This window comes from Rhinatrema bivittatum, chromosome 9 (assembly GCF_901001135.1).
Source record: "Rhinatrema bivittatum chromosome 9, aRhiBiv1.1, whole genome shotgun sequence".
NCBI lineage: Eukaryota > Metazoa > Chordata > Amphibia > Gymnophiona > Rhinatrematidae > Rhinatrema > Rhinatrema bivittatum.
In genome coordinates, this window is record NC_042623.1 from 165498861 (window position 1) to 165520705 (window position 21845).

Consider the following 21845-nt stretch of genomic DNA (forward strand, 5'->3'; position numbering starts at 1 on the left):
TTCCAATCCTATCTTCAAATTGGCTCAGGAAAGCCATCAGGAGAGACTGGATCTGGGATTTCCCTTCAGTTGCAGTTAAAGATAAAACTCACCCAATTAAAGATCCAATCAGTACAGAAGCCCCTTCGAAGAGGTCACATATGTGCAAAGAAAAAGTTAGCTAGAATGAGCATAGATGCCCTAGGACCCAGGACCTACCAATAGTCTCAGGCTTCGGGTACCAGCAGATGCAACATGTGAACCTGCACCTGCAGCTTCAACACTCTCTCTTCTGTGAAGTTTGGGATCGAAGCAGGCTCCCAGGTACTCCAGAGACTGGGTCAGGACCAACGGGCTCTCTGACAGATTGACTATCCAGCCTAGAATCGGTCATATGTAGATGACTTGATGAACAAAGCGCTGACAGAGCTCCTCGACTTTGCCCGAATGAGCCACTCATCCAGCTAGGAATACACCAAAACGCCATCCCTCCAAAGTACTGTGGCAATGACATCCATCACTTTGGTGAATGTCTGCCACGCTGTTGAGAGACCCAAATGGGAGCACATGAAACTGAAAAAGCTTCCCTAGCACGGTGAATCAAAGAAACTCCTATGCCCCTGCCATATGGGACTATGCAGATACATTTCCGTGAGGTCAAGGGAAGCCAAGGACTCCCCTTTTGCAGACAACCACAATAATCGAGCAGTCTTCTTTCAGAACCTTTAGTGTTGCATTCACACTCTACAGATCAAGAAATGGCCGATATGCACTCACTTTTTCAGGGCCAGGAAATAGCTGGAATACTGTCCTTATCTCTGTTCCCCTGGGGGAATGGGAATTGTTGCCCCTGGGTGCTTCAGTCTATCCAGTGTGGTTGAACCACCTCTTGCTTGCCCCTGGAGGCACACGAGGACAACCTGTATGCTTTGCAGACAGGACGAGCAAATACAAAAATGTGGCAGCTTCTTACAACCTTTAGGACCCACTGGTCTGCTGCTACCATAGTCCACTCTTCGCGAAGAAGGACCAATGGCTCCCTATGATATTTGAAGCAGAGCTGTCTAGGTTCAGTACATCATGTGCCTGTAAGCACCCCAGATCCAGGCCGGAGCTCTTCTGGGTGGGCGTACATGCTCCGGGAAAGAACAGAGTTCTGCTAGACCTTGATCTCTGTGAAAACCACCCCGCACCCATCCAGTACAGACTTGCTCTTCAAAATCTTTGTCTTCCCAGGAAATCTTTATTTCCCTTGGGCTCAGTCTCCGGTAACTTATACCTTTCAAATTCACTCAAATGCGTCACCTGTTGCTTTAAGCCTTCTGTAAACTGAACTCTGCAACTTGGACCAGACATCCAGGGGTAGATTTTCAAATAGCGCGATTTGGCGTACTTTTGTTGGCGCATCAGGCGCCAACAAAAGTATGCTGGATTTTAGTAGATACGCGCGTAGCCGCGCGTATCCGCTAAAATCCGGGATCGGCGCGCACAAGGCTATCGATTCTGTATAGCCGGTGCGCGCCGAGCCGCGCAGCCTACCTCCGTTCCCTCCGAGGCCGCTCCGAATTCGGAGCGGCCTCGGAGGGAACTTTCTTTTGCCCTCCCCTCACCTTCCCCTTCCTTCCCCTACCTAACCCACCTGCCCGGCCCTGTCTAAACCCCCCCTTACCTTTGTCGGGGGATTTACGCCTCCCGGAGGGAGACGTAAATCCCCGCGCGCCAGCAGGCCGCTAGCGCGCCGGGACCTGGGGGCGGGTCCAGAGGGCACGGCCACGCTCCCGGACAGTCCCGGGCCGTAACCACGCCCCCGGGCCCGCCCCCGAAACGCTACGTCCCGCCCCGAAAATGCCGCGCAGATCGGGCCCGCCCCCCCGACACACCCCCGACACGCCCCCCTCGGAAAACCCCGGGACTTACGTGAGTCCCGGGGTCTGCGCGCGCTGGTAGGCCTATTGAACATAGGCGCACCGGCGCGTAGGGCCCTGCTCGCCTAAATCCGGGCGGATTTAAGCGAGCAGGGCTCTGAAAATCCGCCCCCCAATGTCCAACCGCCCACCCATAGGAGACTTCTGGCTGATATCAGTCACCCTCATATTCCTGCCAGTTTTGAAAACCGAGATTATGTGAATAGTTCCACATAAGGGCTTAGACAATCCCTCCTGCCAACCTGCTCAGGTTCCACCAAGAAGGGAACAGATTCCTGCTAGAGCTGTACCTCCCCACAGCCAGATTGTGCAAATTCTTCCTCTCAAGGAAACTCATCTCTGGAAAGACACCCCCCTTCCAGGGGTAATTACAGCCAACCATCAATTCCTGGCATCCCTAGGGAGCAGTGTGCTGAAACATGCTGCCCTGAAGGTCATGGACTCCAACCTTGTCTGATCTGCTGGGTGCAGCTTCCATCTCCTAGATTTAGACAGGAAGACAGGAACCTGAGGAACACTGTCCATGAGACTCAGAAACTCTTTTGGAGATTTCTTTTTTCAAAGCCCTATCCATAAAGACTATAAACTGGGGGGACATCACTCACAAACTCCCCATTTTCATGCAACTAGCCCTGCAGAATCGCCATCTGGATTTTCATGCTGGGTATCTACCTCCCCCTTTACGTAAAGCCCATTGCTAAGTTGGGGAAGGGTCCCCGAAGGCCTGTGATTCTGTTTGCTTTTGTTTTTTTTTTAAACCAAAATCCTGTGAGCAGAGCCACAGTGACAGGGAAACTGGTCTCACAGAGACCCTCTATACCCCATCCAGCACACACAAAGAATTACACACAGCCTCCTTGTGTTTAGCAACCGCATCGGGAGAATTAAAAATGGCTGCCGTTCCCGCTTTCCTCTAGTTAGCCGCAGCGGGCTTGACCTGCGCCCCATGGTAAACTCAGCCAACCAAGACCTGGACTGCAAGGGGGATACTTTTCCAGCAATCCTCTCCACCTCCAGGGCACAGCCAATAGCCATCTTGCCGACCACGCAGCACAAGAAAGCAAGACTTTAGTTAGCCTTCTCTCATCCTCCATGCAAACCAAAATAGCTCTTTGGCTAGGCCCCCAACCTGCAGGCAATGAGCCAACACTAATCTTCCCATGCCACCGTGCTCTGTGGCTTCCAGTTGTTTTTTGTTTTTTCTTTAAAGCTATAGCTCCCAACAAAGATTTTTCTCAAAGGGCAGGAAAATAAAGTAAGACTCTCCTTAAATGAAGTCTTCCTGAGGCCAATATGGGCTGCTATGGAAAAGAGGAGAAGGGCAGGGTCTGAGGGAGCCAGCCCCATGTTCTCCCCGGTGCTGCTCCACCAATTCCTCAACAGGCTTCTTTCCTTCTCTCTCTATGGTCACCACACTTATTAAAAAGACCCGCACTGGTGGGCAGGACAGCCATCGACCTCCTCTCTGGAACGCCGAGGCCCTCTAATTCTCACTATACCTTTTTTTTTTTTTTTTTTTTGTTACTTTCACAAAACAAAAAAACTCCTAAAGAAGAATGCAATACTTTAGAGAAAGGCAGGAGGAGACTACCAGAGAGAGGGAGAAGAGGTTAGGGAATGAGGGAGCCAGCACCACCAGCTATCAAGAATTCTCTTCCAGGCTGGGATCTAAGACTCAAAAAGGCCACAGACTCCCTGCTCAACCCAACTCTACTAGGGGGATGGCCCCACCACCAGGACGTAGCACTCCTGGGAGTCATTTCTCCAAACAAATATCTGACTGCAGGTTATGCACCCCTTATCTTCTCTTGGAGACAGGGAAATACTGAAGGACCACAGATGGCATGCTAACAAATAGTGCAGTGTCAGTAAAGCTTTTCTTCTCTGTCTCCATCTGCAGGTAGGAATGAAAAACCCATGCGTCTGGACTGATCTGAGGTATGAACAGGAACCTGAAAACCCGACTGGCTGGGGGGTCTTCCAGAACAGGTATGGGAACCTCTGCCCTATACTATCCCAGAGACTGTGTGGATACTGCTTCCGCAGTATCCCCAGTCCTGGCTAACCCAGGGAGCTATCCAAGCCAGCAATCAAACTAGGTGCCTTCCATATGGAAGTGCACAGTACTTCCATCTGAGACACTGAGCAAGTGCTTGAATTGTTTTTTAAATAGCCTATCATTATTAAAAAAAAAAAAAAATGACAGACTGGATTACGATACAAAATATAATTGACCACATTCACATCCTGAAACAGAAGATTAATGTTAAAATAGCAGGGCTTCCTACTCACTGCAAACTGAAAAACTGAACTGACGAGAAGGACAAGTGTTAACAAATAAATAAAAAAGTACCCAGACTTTTTTTCAGGTGTTGCAGAAGAAAATGAAATGGTTCACCTTTAATAGGTGATCTCTATTGACAGTAGAGCAATGGAGTCATTCATCAGTCATGTGATCGCCATCATATCTTGGCATGGAATGTTTCAGAACTTTTGAGGATAAGCTTTTCAGGCATGTGCAGCCTATAGTCAATCAGTTTATCGTTCAGCCAAGCTTTTAGAAGAAAATGTGTACAGAAGAAATCCTAAAGAGAGGCGGGATTTGTTGTATGGCTCTTTGCTTTGCTATCATCAAAGAACACCTAATATAGGTAACCAACCTTGTTTTTTCTGATGACAAGCATTAGCAACACAATACACACAATTGAGACTCCTTAGCTAACAGCTGACTTCAAATAAAAAGGGGAAAAACACAACAATGATCCCCACTGGACAAAAAAAGTGATAGTGCTCATATGTAAAGCAGAGTTGCTTACCCTAAAACATGTGTTCTCCTAGGAAAGCAAGATATTAGTCTTCACGTGTGTCTCATTTGGGTGACATCATTGGATGGAGACCAGCACAGAAAACTTTTGTCAAAATTTCTAGAACTTTGACTGGCACACTGAGCATGCCCAGGATGCCACTGTCCGCGCGACCATGCGGGATCCCTCTTTAGTCCAGTAGTATAGAATTCACGAGCGAAAAAATAAAATAAAACTCCACATGTGAGGACTAACTCCCTGCTGTCCTAGGAGAACACCTGTTACAGGTAAGCAACTCTGTTTTCTCTTGGGCCAAGCAGGATGGTAGTCCTCACATGTGGGTGACTACCAAGCTACAGGCTGCTCCTAACTGGGTGCCAACGGGCACAAGAAACTACTGTACTGTTGGTGACAGAGGGAGGCAGCCTGAACCCTAAAAACAGGCCCTAGGCAGGGAGAGTTGGTTTTAAACCTGGAAAAGGTTGTAAAGGTCAGATTGGCTAAAGTTACTATCCTGATGACCATCCTTGTCCAGGCAGTAAAGGGCGGCAAACGTATGTAAAGAACTCCAGGTCGCAGCCCTGCCGATTTCAGTGACAGGGACTGCCCATAGGTGAGCCACCGACACTGCCAAAACCTTCACAGAGTGAGCTTTGACTCGGCCTCCCAGCTGAAGGCCCACTTGTGTGTACCAGAAAAAAATAGAACCTGCTAGCTAGCTAGATAGAGTTTGTTTACCCACCGCAATTCCTAATCTGTTCTTATCAAAAGATATGAAGAGATGAGTGGATTGTCTGTGGCCTGCTGTACGTTCTAAGGAGAAGGCTAGGGCCCTCTTACAATCCAATGTGTGTAAGGCCAGTTCGCCCTGGTGAGAAAGGGGCCTCGGGGAAAAAAGGTGGGCAGAATAATGGACTGATTAAGGTGAAAAATCAGTTACCACCTTAGGTAGGAACTTAGGATGCATATGGAGCACCACCCTATCATGAAAGAATTTTGTGTAGGGCGATACATGAGGAACTTCAGATCACAGGAGCGTATAGACTCAAAGGGATGGCTCATAAGCCGCGTTAACACAAGGATGAGGTCCCAGAACACAACAGGAGGCCAAAGGGGGGGCTTCAGTTGAAGCAAGCCCCGCATAAAGCGACCTACTATGGGCTGAACAGAGATGGGTGTGCCTGCAACACCTTGATGGTAAGCACTAACTGCACTCAGGTGGACTCTGACTGAGGTGGTTTTTAAGTCCAGCCTCAGAAAGGTGCCACAAATAGTCCAAGAACCTTTGTGTGAGGCAGGTGAATGAATCTAAGCCATGTCCCTCGCACCAGACTGAAAACCTCCTCCATTTCGGTTGGTAATACTTCCTAATGGAAGGCTTCCTGGAAGCTACCAGCACCTGAGACATGTCGTCAGAGACGTACACAGGTTGCAGGACTAGGTGCTTAACATCCAGCCTGTCAGGGCTAATGCTCAGAGGTTTGGATGGCATAGTCTGCCCTGACCTTGTGTTATCAGATCAGGGGAGGTTCCAAGACGGATGGGCTCCCTGACTGACAGGTCTCGAAGGAACGGAAACCAGACCTGTCTGGGCCAGTACGTGGCCTTGAGAATCATGGTCCCCCGTTCTTGCTGGAGCTTCAAGAGTCTTCATGACTAGCAGAAGAGGAGGATACAAGTGCAGGAGACCTTTGCCCCAATGTTGAGAAAAGGCTTCTGATGCTGGAAGTCCGTCCGTCCTGGATAGGAAGCAGAAGTTGCTCACCTTGCGGTTGCAGGGGGAGGCAAAGAGATCCATATCCAGAGTTCCCTGCTGGTGGAATATCTGGGCCGCCACTGCCGGATTCAGGGACCACTCATGTGGCCGAAACGTACAACTTAGGCGGTCCGCCAGTACGTTCATTTCTCCAGCTAGGTACATTGCTCTCAGGGACATGCCCTGTAAAAGAGCCCAGGACCAAATTTGTACTGTCCCCTGAGAGAGAAGGAACGAACCTATGTCTCCATTTGTTGATGTACCACATTGCTACCTGGCTGTCTGTCCAAATCAGAATTGATTTGTGAGAAAGGCAGTCCCGAAACACCCAAAGAGCATAACAAGTCGCCTGAAGCTCCAGGAAGTTTATCTGGCAGAGAAATTCCTGAGCAGTCCACTGACCCTTTGTGAACAGATTGCCCACATGAGCCCCCCAAACCATGGGGGAGGCATCAGTGGGAAGTACTACCTGAGGCAGAGCCGCCTGAAAAGGGGTCCCCGCTCCAGATTGTAGAGATTCTCCCACCAGGAGAGGAAGACCCACAGAGGTGCTGTGACAGAACACGTGCCTCAATGTCCTGGGACGTTTGTAGCTATAGTGACCGTAATGTACACTGCGTTCTGTGCATGCAGAGGTGGGCCAATGGAGCGACATGGACAGAGGCAGCCATATGGCCCAAGAGATGAAGCAGCAGATGGGCGGGAACCTGATGACTGCTGCAAACCAAGCCAGCCAGAGATGACAGTGCAAGAGCCCGATCTCGGGGCAGAAATGCTTTGGCTTCAACAGTATCCAGTCTGGCTCCTATGAAGTCCAGATGGTGCAATGGGCAGAGGTGGGATTTGGGGTAATTGATAACAAACCCTAGGGATTGCAGCAGCTGGATAGCCAGATGTAAGGAGCGTAGTGTCCCCGGTTGGGAGGCGCTCTTGATCAGCCAGTCATCCAGGTAAGGGAACACTTGCACCCCCTGATGCCTGAGGTGCGCTCCCATTACTGTCAGGCACTTGATGAAAACCCAAGGGGCTGAAGCCAAGCCGAACGACAGTACTCGATATTGGTAGTGAACCTCCCCTACCACAAAGCGAAGATACTTCCTGGGACTCAGGAAGATTGCGATGTGGGCGCAGGCCTCTTTCAAGTCGAGGGAGCAGAGCCAGTCTCCTCTGCTGAGGAGAGGGATCAGGGTGCCCAGAGAGACCATTTTGAACTTTTCCCTCTACAGGAATTTGTTCAAGGCTCTGAGATCGAGAATGGGGGGCAGTCACCCAGTTCTCTTGGGTATCAGGAAAAACCTTGAATAGACCCTCGACTCTGTTGGCGGAGGGAAACGGGTTCTACCGCTCCTGCTGTTATAAGGACAGAGAGCTCTGTAAAAAGTATTTCCTGCTGGGTGGATGAATCTCACAACAGACATGGGGGATCAGCAGGGATGTCCCTGAAATTCAGCAATAACCCTGACAAATGATCGTGAGAACCCACTGGTTCGACGTAACAAGGGGCCAGCGGTGAGCGAAGTGAAGTAGCCTGCCCCTTACTGGGAAGCAGGATGATGGGCTGACTCGTGCTCCCTCGCCTCCAGTTAAAACCCCGTAGAGGGGCTCTGCTGGGGAGCTGGCTGGGGCTTGGGGGCCCGCTGTTAGTGAGGACGAGCCCTGGAACCTGCACAGGGCATACGTGTCCGAGAGGCGGGAGGGTAATGTTTCTTTTGGCAGTAGAAAGGACTTAAGAACATAAGAACATAACTTCCTCGAGCTTTGCCAGGAGGACTTCCTGGAGGAAGATGGTGAGTTGGAAGCACTGGCCAATAGCTGTTGAAATGTCTCACGGTGGTCCTTCAACTGTGCTACCACATCCCTGACCTTGTCCCCGAAGAGATTCTCTCCCGTGCAGGGCAGATCAGCCAGCTTCTTTTGGACCTCCAAGCGGAGGTCCGAGGCTTGGAGCCAGGCCATTCTACGAGAACCAGTGCCCACTGCAGCCACCCTCGCAGCTGTCTCCAAGACATCATAGGTGGATCTCACCTCATGCTCTATTGCCTCTAGATCTTGTCGCACCACAGCTCCTGGACCTGTTTCCACAGGTTCCGGTTGTATTGGGTCATATACAACTGGTAGGAGGCAATGCGGGCGATGAGCATAGCGCCCTGAAAAACTTTCCTACCTAAGGCTACCAGCTCCCCGTGATCACGGCCCGGAGGGGCGGAGGCATGGGTGCGGGAGCATTTGGCTTTTTTGAGAGTGGACTCTACTACTACTGATTGGTGAGGGAGATTGCGTCTCTCAAACCTCAAAGCCTGTTGGACCAAGTAGATGGCCTCCATCTTCCTGTTTACCGGAGGAACTAACACTGGGTGCTCCCAGATCCTCAGGAGAAGATCTTTAAAAATGGTGTGGAATGGAACGGCCACTATCTCCTTTGGGGCAGCGATAAACTGGAGAACTTCCAGCATCTTGTGTCGAGTGTCCTCCTCTGAGGAGCTGAAAGGGGATGACTTCGGCCATGGCCCTGACGAAACCAGCAAATGAGTGATCTTCTGGGGGAGACCTACACCTTTCATCTGGTGGCAAAGTCTCTGACAGGATATCCCCGGAATCCTCAGAGGAAGACTCTGAGGTATCATCTCCCAGGGGTCATACAGGCCCTCTTCCTCGCTAAGGTCCCTGGGGATCCTGCTCGGGTGAGCCCTGTCCAAGTCCCTTGGTGCCCACACCAAGGACATAGAGGGTACCGGGGGCATCAGTGGCCTCAGGGGTGGCAAGGGCACCGATGGCCTTGGGGTTCCCGATGGCCTGGGTAAGGGCTCGGGGAACTGAGGCCTCGGTATCAAATGAGCCGATGGCGCCAGTGACCGCAGTGAATCTTCCTCCTTAGAGGACCCAACGATGGGAATCGCTCGAGGTGGGCATCGGTGGCCATTGGGGCATCAAGGGACCCCTTGGCACCGGTTGCATTGGAAGGATACCAAGAAGGATGTTCAGATGCTCAGGCAGGGGTGCCAACAGTGCTGGTGCAGGTTCTGGCACTGGTATGGGAGCTTGTACCGGGGGCTGCTCGATTCCCCACAGGGCTCAGAGGACTGTACTCTGCACCCTGCGATCCAATGCCTCCTGGAAGTCCGGTAAATCTAGGACTGATGGAGGAGGACAAGATGTCACCAGAGCCTCCTCGGAGCCTTGAGGGGGGCTTTGTGTCCGGCACCGATATTGGTGGGGAACGCCCGGGCCTATTAGAGGATGAGGCCTCCTTGCCATGGGGTCTCTTCAGTGGCAGCAAGGCAGTCACCGGTGCCGCACCACACCGGGGCCATGCACAGACGGCGACCGGGTTTGCAGGACTTCCCACGAGGCTTGGCCCGGTCTTTCCCCAGTGCTGAGGAAGCTGAAGATCTTGATGTTTTTGAGAGTGTCGACATCGGAGAGGGCCTATCACCGGCGCCTCTCTCCCTGGACGAACCTGCCAGGGGAGTAGATAGGGACAAAGTAACCACTGGTTCCCCATAGCCTCCAGGGGTTGATGTCTCCAATGCCAAAAAGTTTGTCCATCATATCTAGCTGAGCATGACGGCCCTTGGGAGTCATTTGATCACACAGCTGACACCCTCAGACGTCGTAAAATCCCCCCCAGACAGAGGATATAAACCTCTTGCAGATCAGTAATGGACATGGTCTGCGGGCACTGGGGGCACCATCGAAAACCGGAAAATGCCATGAAAAATAACCAGCGGGTGGTTGACGGCTGGCGGCCACTGAAGAACAACACGCCGGGAATCGACTGCTAGAAGGCAACCTACCATTCCGTAGAAGAGGCACCGACCGGGGAAGAGGGACCCGACGTTGAAAACCGAAGAACCAGTAAGAAAAAAAATGGAGAAAACAACACTAAAGAGCGGAGCTCCACAACTGCGAGGCAACTACTTCCCAGAAGAAAAAAAACAGAGACTGAAGAGAAATCCTGTGTAGACATGCGGATAGTAGCATGCTGGGTATCCTTAGTGTGCCAGTCAAAGTTCTAGAAACTTTGACAAAAGTTTTCCATGCTGGGCTCCATCCAATGGTGTCACCCACATGAGACACATGTGAGGACTACTAACCTACTTGTCCTAGGAGAACAATTATTCTCTGAAGAAGGGGGAATCACTAGTCACACAGACAGGTAACATCATTGTTGCTCAATGTCAATCAGACTTCTTTCCACAACTTTCTAGGAATTCTTAGAAACATTTTAGGGGCAGGCTGAGTGCCTCTATTGGCCACTCCAGAAAGCATATGTCTAGGAGTTTGTGGCAGTTGCTTTCAGCCTTATTGTTTAAATGGTTAACTGCTTCAATTTCAAAAGTTTAAATAATTAATTTTAGGGACAATAATTTTCAGCAGCCTGAACAGGATTAAACTCTGCAAGTACAAATTACCTGCAGATTTTAACCCAAATTTTCAAAGCAGACTCATAGAAACATAGAAACATAGAAATGACGGCAGAAGAAGACCAAACAGCCCATCTAGTCTGCCCAGCAAGCTTCACACATTTTTTCTCTCATACTTATCTGTTTCTCTTAGCTCATGGTTCTATTTCCCTTCCACCCCCACCATTAATGTAGAGAGCAGTGATGGAGCTGCATCCAAGTGAAATATCTAGCTTGATTAGTTAGGGGTAGTAGGGGTAGTAACCGCCGCAATAAGCAAGCTACACCCATGCTTATTTGTTTTACCCAGACTATGTTATACAGCCCTTATTGGTTGTTTTTCTTCTCCCCTGCCGTTGAAGCAGGGAGCTATGCTGGATATGCGTGAAGTATCAGTTTTTCTTCTCTCCTGCCGTTGAAGCAGAGAGCTATGCTGGATATGCGTGAAGTATCAGTTTTTCTTCTCCCCTGCCATTGAAGCAGAGAGCTATGCTGGATATGTGTGAAGTATCAGTTTTTCTTCTTCTCCCCTGCCGTTGAAGCAGAGAGCCATGCTGGATATGCATCGAAAGTGAAGTATCAGGCACATTTGGTTTGGGGTAGTAACCGCCGTAACAAGCCAGCTACTCCCCGCTTTGTGAGTGCGAATCCTTTTTTCTTCTCCCCTGCTGTTGAAGCTATGCTGGATATGCGTGAAGTATCAGTTTTTCTTCTCCCCTGCCGTTGAAGCAGAGAGCTATACTGGAAATGCGTGATGTATCAGTCTTTCTCCCCTGCCGTTGAAGCAGAGAGCTCTGCTGGATGTGTGAAGTATCAGTTTTTCTTCTCCCCTGCCGTTGAGCAGAGAACTATGCTGGATATGCATTGAAAGTGAAGTATCAGGCTTATTTGGTTTGGGGTAGTAACCGCCATAACAAGCCAGCTACTCCCCTCTTTGTGAGTGCAAATCCTTTTTTCCACATTTCCTCTTGCTGTTGAAGCTTAGATCGATGTTGGAGTCACAGTAACCATGTGTATGTTTATTGAATAAGGGTATTGTCTCCAGGCAGTAGCAATCATTCTGGCGAGTCGCCCACTCTTCATTGGCGGCCTCTTGACTTTATGGATCCACAGTGTTTATCCCACGCCCCTTTGAAGTCCTTCACAGTTCTGGTCTTCACCACTTCCTCCGGAAGGGCATTCCAGGCATCCACCACCCTCTCCGTGAAGAAATACTTCCTGACATTGGTTCTAAATCTTCCTCCCTGGAGCTTCAAATCGTGACCCCTCATGTGCACAAGTCCACTTTGAAAATCAAAGGCGTTCTTAGTATGTGTGCAGACATAAAAGTAGGAGGTTACAGCTGCTCCCGAGCAGGTGTAACTTTCTTTGTGTATATTTACACGTATACTTTCAAAAATCAAAAGTATGTGCGGAAATGTGTTTCTCTTGCTAGAATGCTTAGCACAAGCGCAAAGAAATGTATGTGTATAATTATGTGTGTACTTTTCCTCGCGATAATTCCAGATAAATTTCAAAATCTGATTAGCATGTATAAACAGAGGTTTATGCACACCAATTCTTTAGAAAAATTACCCCCATGATATTTGCAACCTTACTCTACGTATATTAACTAGGAATCTAGACGAAAAGGTTGGTCAGGTTGATTTCCCTCTTTCTTTCCACTAATTTCGCCCTGCCTTAAGATAACTGAGCACAAGTTTTAGAAAAAAAGTAAAACAAAACAAAGACATAAACCTCTCTATGACCTTTCCTCAGGGTAGTTGTACATTAAAGCTTATTTACAACTAGATGACTCAAAGTTGTTTAGCTCAAAATTTTACATGCTAGCCAGCTATGTTATCTGGCTAGCTATAGCAACCGCTTCTGCCCAGGAAGAAGACCGGCTCCAATAGAATAATCTTGGGGGCCTGACAGCCTTTCAGCAGTTATGATGAAGAAATCATCTCCTTGGATCCATCTTCCTACAGCAGCTTTAGAGGCTGCTTTACCCTTACATGGTCCTTCGAATAAAGCAATATAGCTGTCCTATGGAAAGGATTTGTGATTTCCAAATTCTAAGAGGTCCATATTCAAAGGCATTTAGCTGGGTAACTCAGACGTTATCCAGTTAAATTCCAACTTTTGAATATTTTAGGGATTTAATTGGCTAAACTTTAGCCAGATCTCTTTATCCAGCTATAATTTAGCTGCATAACATAGGGGTGTTCCTGGGAGAAATTAGGTTAGGTGACTAAGTTATCTAGCTCCAATATTCAGAGTTAGACGGATAACATATCCAAGCTAACTTTGACTGTGCTGTAGATCTGTCTAAAGTTAGCCGGATAAACTTATCCGGCTATCTTTAAGATATATTAAATATACTATATTAAATAGTGTGGCTGTATCACTCAATATCCCTCCAAAGTTAGCCAGATAAATGTATTCAGCTGTCTTTGCAATATGGCCAGTGACTGAATATAGATCTTTAAATGAGAACTCAGCGGACATCCAAATATCTCAGAGATTTGTTGCCGCCCTGACATTCCTCTTTCGAGAAGGCTGGTAAAACTTCCTGGGAGCTTGTGGCTGCAGACAGATTACAAGTGCTTCGGGAAAGGTTTAAAAGTATTGTTCTTCAGTGAGGGGATTTTGTGCTGATTTTATGAATGTTGATGTTTGTATAATTTTACTGCTGATGTGTGTGACTGTGTTGTATTTTTTAATATTGTTATCCGGCCTTGAATATTATTTGGTAATAAGACTAAATTTTTGCAAATAAATAAACAAACAAAGAAATAGACTGATTGAGACGAAATACCAACATCCTCTTCAGAAGAAAGGAAGATACCCAAAAAGGATCTCTACAAGACAGCCTAAAATTCAAAAATATGTCAACCAAGCAGATTGCTACAAGATAAACTTTCTAAAAAGAAAGGTCCTTAACCAAGGCTTGTTTCAAAGGCTCAAAGGGAGGCTACACAAGCTCCCTCAATACCAAGTTGAAATCCCACTGAGGAACCATTGGTCTAAAAGTTGGCTGCAGTCTTTTTACTCTTCGAAGAAAAAAAGGACATATCTGGATGGGAGGTAATAGAGATCCTCTAAACTCTACTCCTGAAACAAGAGATGATGGCTACTTGAACCTTCAAAAATAGTTTAAGATCAAATTCTTATCTAAGCCCTGCTGGAGAAAGGCTAAAATAGAAAGGATATCTGAATGCCATTTCTTACAGCAAGCTTCAAACATATGCCAAATCCAAACATAAGCCGAATTAAGAGCAAGCCTTATGGCTTTTAAAAGAGTAAAAATTACTGAAGAGTAATCTTTCTTCCTCAATTGTGATCTTTCAAGAACCAAGCCATAAGATAAAATGGAGACCAATCCTCGATGATGATTCAACTTGAAACAAGAGTCGTCAAGCGTCAAAGTTTTAATTGTATACTCTTATCTGCAATCCCATCAGATCTGCATACTCAAGGCCTCGATGGCCAGTCTGGAGCCACTAGGATCACACAAATATTCTGATTCTATTCTTCTTAAGACCCTGCCCATTAACAGCCAGGGTGGGAATACGTATAGTAACTCCACTTCCAGCCAAAGCTGCACCAGGGTTCCTTTGGTTCCGAATACTCTGTGATAGCTGAAAAACTGATGAACCTCTGCATTCTTGTGAGTTGCCATCAGATCCATGTGAGGCATGCACAACTGAAGCACTATCTGTGGAAACGCCGAGTTCCCATTCGTCTGCATACATGAGATCTCTGCTAAGAAAATAAGCCAGAACATTTTTCAGATCCGCAATATATGCTGCTGACAAGTGTTGATTTTCCTTTGCCCAAGGAAACGTGCGATTTGTCTCTTCTGACATCGTTAAGTCTTTGGGTGCCTCTCTGCATGTTCACATATGCTATTGTACTGTTGGTGAGCATTCTGACTGCCTTTCCCTTTATCAAGGGAAGAAAATGATGAAGGACTAATCTTATTGCCCTGGTTTCCAATCTGTTGATGGATCAAATGATGCTCTGCTGAGATCACAATCCTTGAGCTATTTGATCCAGACAATATGCTCCACAACTAGACAGACTCAAGTCTGTTATGATTAAACTCACCAGGAAGGATCCAGTCCACACCCCTTGATAGATTCTGAGGGTTTATACATCAAAGATTACCCTTCACAAGCATGGGCAAAGGAAGGCTGCACTCATACGCCTGAGAATAGAACATAAGAACATAAGACATGCCATACTGGGTCAGATTATGGGGTCCATCAAGCCTAGCATCCCGTTTCCAACAGCGGCCAATCCAAGTTACAAATACCTGGCAAGTACTCAAACAATAAATAGATTCCAAGCTACTATTCCTTATTGATTAATAGCAGTTTATGGATTTCTCCTCTAGGAACTTATTGAAACCTTTTTTAAATGCAGTTACACTAACTGCCATAACCACATCATCTAGTAATGAATTCCAGAGCTTAATTAATAGTCGAGTGAAAAACAATTTTCCCAGATTTGTTTTAAATGAACTACTTGATAACTTCATGGCATACCCCCTAGTCTGACAGAGTAAATAAGTGATTTATATTTACCTGTTCAAGTCCTTTTATGATTTTGTAGACCTCTTATCATATCCCCCACTCAGCTGTCTTTTCTCCAAGCTGAATAACCCTAACCTATTTAGCCTGATGTAAAAACCTAAAAAAATTGAGAAAATTCCATTTCCTGGCTGAAGGTAGCTGAATTACCTGCATTTCCCATATGTGCTAATACCAGAGGATCCCCAAAATCCACTGCCATCTCAGAGGAACGCTACTGAAAAGGCAGAGATACCTGCAGAAGAAGGAACCATCATGATGGCTCTTCTTCCTAAAACTACTCTGAGACCTCCTTAGCCTGCAACTGCAGAGCAGAAAAGGATTCTTTCTCTGTCACACCAGAAACATTGATAGACGGTGCGAAAGCCTTTGAAGTCTCCCCAGGAACTTCTCTGTTCCTAACACAAGCAGTGGACAGTAATCATGTAACAGAAGCAGACTGTCTGTAACTGCAGGCCCCACAATGATAGCCGCAGTCAGATTTGTCCACGTAGGCAGAAAAGCCCCCCCCCCCCCCTCCCAGAAACAGCAGAGGTCGGAGGGCTGCAGAGCCAGACAGAAAACCTCCCCTGAAGACACTTACCCGAGCTCTCTCCTAAGCAATGCTGTGCAGTGACATTTATAGCAGGGGATTCGGTCTTGCTCCCTTAGTCCCCTTTCCCCTCCCACATGTGCTGTCCATCCACCTTCCCTCCCCCCACCTATTCAAAACACACATGGAACCCATAAGGCATTAGGCCTGTTGTAACATGTAATAGGTGAGGGCTTGGCCCTCAGAAAGCCATGAAAAAACAATTGCAATATAGTAAACTTCCTATTCCAAAAACAGCTCTAACTGCCAGCATTCAAAAGTACAACCGTACCTACGAAAAGGCAACACTGCAAATATTACATGAGGCTCTAAAACATCAATATACCTCCTATTCAGAAAGAAAACAAGCCAGGCTGCCTAAAATACATGTACCTAAAAATATTGTAAAAAGCTTTTAAAACTACACAAGTCCCTTCTTCAGATGTCAGATCAGAGACATTCACATCTAAAGACACATCTCAGTAACTCACATACAGTATTTCTGGATAATACTTCCAGAGCGTCAATAAAAACTATCACAGCTTGCCAAGAATACAGTTTACCCCAAGAGACAAATTTTCCATGTCAACACAACACTAACTCCTAGGACTCAACAGCAACAACCCTACACAGGAAAAAGCAGCACTGCAAATATTACATCAGGCCCTAGAAGACCAATACACCTCCTATTGAAAAAAGAACAAAACAGACTGCTTTAGACCCCTAGAAACCATAAATGAGCAGAATCCCTCACTTCGATCACACATACAGAACACAGACAGACCCTTACCAAACGCAAAATAAGAGACTAAATAACAAAATAAATATAAAAACATAAAAAAAAATAAAACCATACTAATAAAACAAATATTTAGAAACTGATGAATAGAACATCCAATAATTAAAACCTCATAAAAATGTTTATAAAATTTCCCAAAATACAATATTTCAAAACAATAATAAAACTAATAAGAATTTTAATAAATTCCCCTCTCTTCATACCTGGGGTGTTTCAATTTCCAGCCACTCAGATTGTTGTGGATTGGGGGATGGACAGCTGTACAAACTTTATCCTTTCACGCATACACACACACATTGGCTCTCACCCTCATAACCCAGGCAGTTAGCCACCTATCCAACCACACAGTCATCTACCCACAGCCACACACTGGCAGTCACACACACACACACAGGCTCTCAACTGCCCACATATATATACACACAGCTTCTCACCCACAAGCATACACCCAGGCTATCACTCATACACACACACAGGCAGTCACACACCCATAACCAGACAGTCACACATACACCCTTCTCACCCACCCAAGCTCTCCCACCCCCCAACCACACAAGCAGTTGCCCACCCATCCCTACACACACACACACAGCCTCTCACACAAAACCCACACATACACAGATCTCATCTACCCACAAACACACATCCAGGCTTCTCACCCACCCACCTAGGTTGTCATCCACACACACACACACACACACAGTCATACCCCCACCCCTCACAGGCTACACACACACAGAAGCAGTCACCCGGCCACACATACACACATAGGGCCTGGGCCTCTTCTTCAGCTGCTAGCGGGACAGGGTCCATTGGCAGCCATCGTGTCCTCCTCCTCTCTTTGGCTGCCAGTGGGATGAGGTTGGCTGGCGGCTATGGCATCCTTCTTTTCTCTTCATCAGCTGCTAGCAGGATGGGGTCTGCTGATGGCTATCACATCCTTCTTCTCTTCGGTCACTAGTAGGATGGGGGTCTGTTGGTGGCCATTGCATCCATTTCCTCTCTTTGCCCACCAGAAGGATGAGGTCCATTGGCAACCATGGCACTGGATCTCTCTTTTCAGCCATCGTGGGACAGGTTCCACGGCGGCCTGCTTAGTCGTGGGGTGGGCATCAGCTGAATATTCAAATGTCATCTGCTACTGTTGGGCTGGTCTCACGGTAAAAGATGTGAGATTGGCCCTGCAGCAGCAGGATGACGTTTGGATAAACGTGACTCCTGCTGCCCATTGGGGGGAGGTGTGGCTAGATGCGATGCAATTGATTGGATCGAGCAGGGTTTTGATTTATCCCTGCCCAATCAGATGTATAAATCTGGGGTGGCACTTGCCAGCCTGAAGCGACACTTATGGACTAGGAATTCACCAAATCCCCTGATGGCTCTGACCGCCCGCCATGGCTCCTAAGCCAGCAAGTCTCTACAGTCTGTTTGCTTTATTTTCATTTGCTCCATTTCCCAAAGTGTTTTTTTTCCCATCAAATAAGGCTCAGGAGCATATGGGGGAGGGAGGGGGGGGGGGGGCTGCAGAGAAAAGGCAGTTAGTAAGATCCTCTCTGCAGCCTTTGAAGCTTCTTCTCTCCTGATCTCTCCCCTTTTTTATTTTTTCAAAAACTGCCAAGGAAATCCTTCCTGGGCTCTACCAAGTCCCATCTGGGACTGGGAACCCTTCCATTGGGTTTGCTATGTTTGGTTTATCAGGTGCCTGGCCCTAGAAATCCACCAATGCCAAAAATCCTCCAAGCAAAAGGCAGGCATGAAGAAGTATTTCTGTAGCACCACCAGTATGTCCTACCATCTACTGGAGGAGAGAATATTGGTTTTCTCTGTGCTGAACTACCTCTAAGTAGTGGTGATGATATCACAGAGGACACTGTGTGCTCTGCCGCCATCTGCTGATAGAGGGACATATGCCACTTGTCTAGACTGGTGTAGCAGGATGAAATAAAAATCAGGGAATATTCTGATGGACAGCCTATGTTAACAAGGATTCTGGAGGGGTGCAGCAGGCAAAGACCAGGATCACACTGTCGTGTGTGAGTGGATGATTCAGTATCAAGGCTGATGGACAAAAGGTGGGACTAAAACAAAACAAAATTCTGTATGCAGTGTGTTACAAAATGAGGTAAAACCCCATAGTTTTTGTAAAACATGGGATTTTTTTGAGGGTAACAATCAGTTTAAACCAAACCTGTTAAGCTCTATTACTACACCTCTAGGACAATCAGTTTCATGGCTTGTAGAAAAGATATACTAACATATCTCAGCAGGAGAAAGCAAAAAGCAGGGAAATACTGCTGGTCAACTGTACTTCACTTTGTAGCAGCCCATTCTGAAAAGTATAGAAGGTATATTCCCAAAGAGTATACAGGTGTGAAAGTGGTGCTTTTGTATACCTGGCACTACCTGTCCAAAACGCCAGAGTTACAGACCTGACTAGTGTGAAGCACAGCAGTTGTAAATTCTGTAAATCACTTTCAACTCCCTGGCTGGAAAAGTATCTCATAAATAAACAATGATAATGATGTTAAACTTGATACCATCCTGGCTAAGTGACCCCAAAGCACAGACCCTACCTCACATAATTTTGTCTGTGTAATAAGGTCACAATCAGATGGACAGATATGAACTCCTCATAAGATGTTTTTTGCTATATTCAAAATGTTTTTGGATGACTGCAAATTTCAACCATTTCATTCCCTGCCCAACCTACTCCTGATCCTGCATTAATCTAACAAAAGAAAAGAGAAACAGAGGACATTCATTTTCAAACTTTCTGAAAACCTTTACAAACTTTCTTTTCCACAAGCTCTTTGCTTCCATTTTCTTGTTCTGGCGGTGCTTTCCTCTTTTCTCCTTTCCCACCATTCCTTGTTGATGTTGCAGCTTCTGGTAAATCTGAGAACAACTCCGAGGTAGATATGAGGGCAGCTGGAACACAGAAGAAAATAGAAATTGTAGTATTTCATAATGACTTCAAATGCTCCTACAGCATGGTAAGCACAAGCAGCTTCACCACACTGTAGAATTTCACATCTCTAGCGCATTTTCGTGTTTCACAGTAGGGCACCAAAGAAACACAGAAACACAAACACAGAAATGACGGCAGAAAAGGACCAACAGTCCATCCAGTCTGCCCAGCAAGCTCATGGAAGTTTCGGCCATGCCACACAAGTCACTCCCATATACTTTAGTTTGGTGTTCACTAAAGAAGACCCTGGAGAAGGACCTTTGCTGGTTGACAAGACCATTGGTGGAAATGGGGTAGATGAAACTCCGTTTACAGAAGAGAATGTATGGGAACAGCTAGGAAAACTGAAAGTGGACAAGGCTATGGGGCCAGATGAGGTTCATCCCAGGATACTGAGGGAGCTCAGAGATGTGCTGGCAGGTCCGCTGTCTAAAAAATGTGTGCCAAAAGCTAAAAGTGTGGTAAGCACAGTAACCTGAGCTGCACTGTAAAACTTCACATCTCTAGCTCATTTGCATGTTTCACAGATGGCTCTTTGTAACATAGTACATTCATACATGCAAATGATGCTTGTCTTTGGGACTCTAATTCTGATCAAAGCAAGGCTGGGTCAAAGACAAAATAGGGTGACTTATAGCAAAAAAAAGATGCTCATTCAAATGACATTAGAAAGAAAAAAAATGAAAAACTACACAATAGATATATTTTCACCCCAAAAATGGTGGAACTTTGCATAAAAAGTTGAAATCATGTCTTTAAGTAACTATATCTTTGCTTCTAGTTGGCTCCAAAGCCTCCTAGTGCAAATCCTAGATGTATGTCATGGGCCACGACTACTAATCCAGTTATGGTCTGAATCAGAGTATACATCAGGAGCAACGAGGCGACAAAGTAGGCCTTAAATTTCTTTTGTAAAATTTTTCACTTAGTTTGCTGGCCCACAAAAAGGGTGGCAAACTCATGTTAGGTTCCAAACTGCATAGGAACTTAGCACCAGAGGTTGTAATAAGCCACAAAATGTCAAGCCCCTAACAAGGGTTGTTTGGTTGCAGTGCCCAAACAAAGTGGCCGATTTGTGTTGCACTATGCACAGTATTCTGAATGACCTTTATTTAGCTGCTTCTAGCTCTTGAATTATCTAAAGTCAGGATGATTGCTGGTCCAGAGACAACATGGATTCACAAGGCGATAGCTAAAGCCAGAAGAATGCTGCGCTGCATAGAGAGAGGAATATCAAGTAAGAAAAGGGAAGTGATTATCCCCTTGTACAAGTCCTTGGTGAGGCCTCACCTGGAATACTGTGTTCAGTTCTGGAGACCGTATCTCCGAAGAGACAGAGACAAGATGGAGGCCGTCCAGAGAAGGGCGACAAAAAAGGTGGAGGGTCTTCATCGAATGACATATGAGGAGAGATTGAAGAATCTAAATATGTACACCCTGGAGGAAAGGAGGAGCAGGGGTGATATGGTTCAGACTTTCAGATACTTGAAAGGTTTTAACGATCCAAAGACAACGACAAACCTTTTCCGTCAGAAAAAAATCAGCAGAACCAGAGGTCACGAGCTGAGGCTCCAGGGAGGAAGACTACGAACCAATGTCAGGAAGTATTTCTTCACGGAGAGAGTGGTGGATGCCTGGAATGCCCTTCCGGAGGAAGTGGTGAAGACCCGAACTGTGAAGGACTTCAAAGGGGCATGGGATAAACACTGTGGATCCATCAAGCCTAGAGGACGTGAATGAAGAGGGGGTGGCTCGCATACAGTATGCCGAACAAGCAGCAGCCCTCAAGATAGAAGGGCTCAGAATAAAAGAACAACAGGAAGCCACAGCTGCCGCCACAGCCACCGCCGTAGTGCGCAGAAAGGCTGAGCTTAGACCTGTTGCAGTAAAAGGGAGAAGCAGCAGCCCTTGAAGCCCAAATTAAAGGTCTTGTTGTGGGGGAGGGGGGGGGGAGTTGTCACAGCCACAAAAAGTAGCGGATGCAGGGATCAATAACCGGGGCCCGCAAGGCCAGGGGTGGGAGGAGGCGGCAGAACACCGCACGGAGCGGCAGTAGCCACAGA

The 21845-nt window shown here is 46.9% G+C and overlaps 1 protein-coding gene across 3 annotated transcripts in view; it reads right to left on the reverse strand.

Moving 5' to 3' along the window:
• Positions 1–21845, reverse strand: part of ILKAP (ILK associated serine/threonine phosphatase) — a 130371-nt gene that overhangs the window by 80410 nt on the left and 28116 nt on the right. For 2 of the 3 annotated variants that reach the window (XM_029615244.1, XM_029615245.1), the window contains one exon: positions 19596–19742. In XM_029615244.1, coding sequence (XP_029471104.1) covers positions 19596–19742 — 147 coding nt within the window. The remainder of the gene's footprint in view (positions 1–19595; positions 19743–21845) is intronic. The other variant, XM_029615246.1, reaches the window with a different exon arrangement.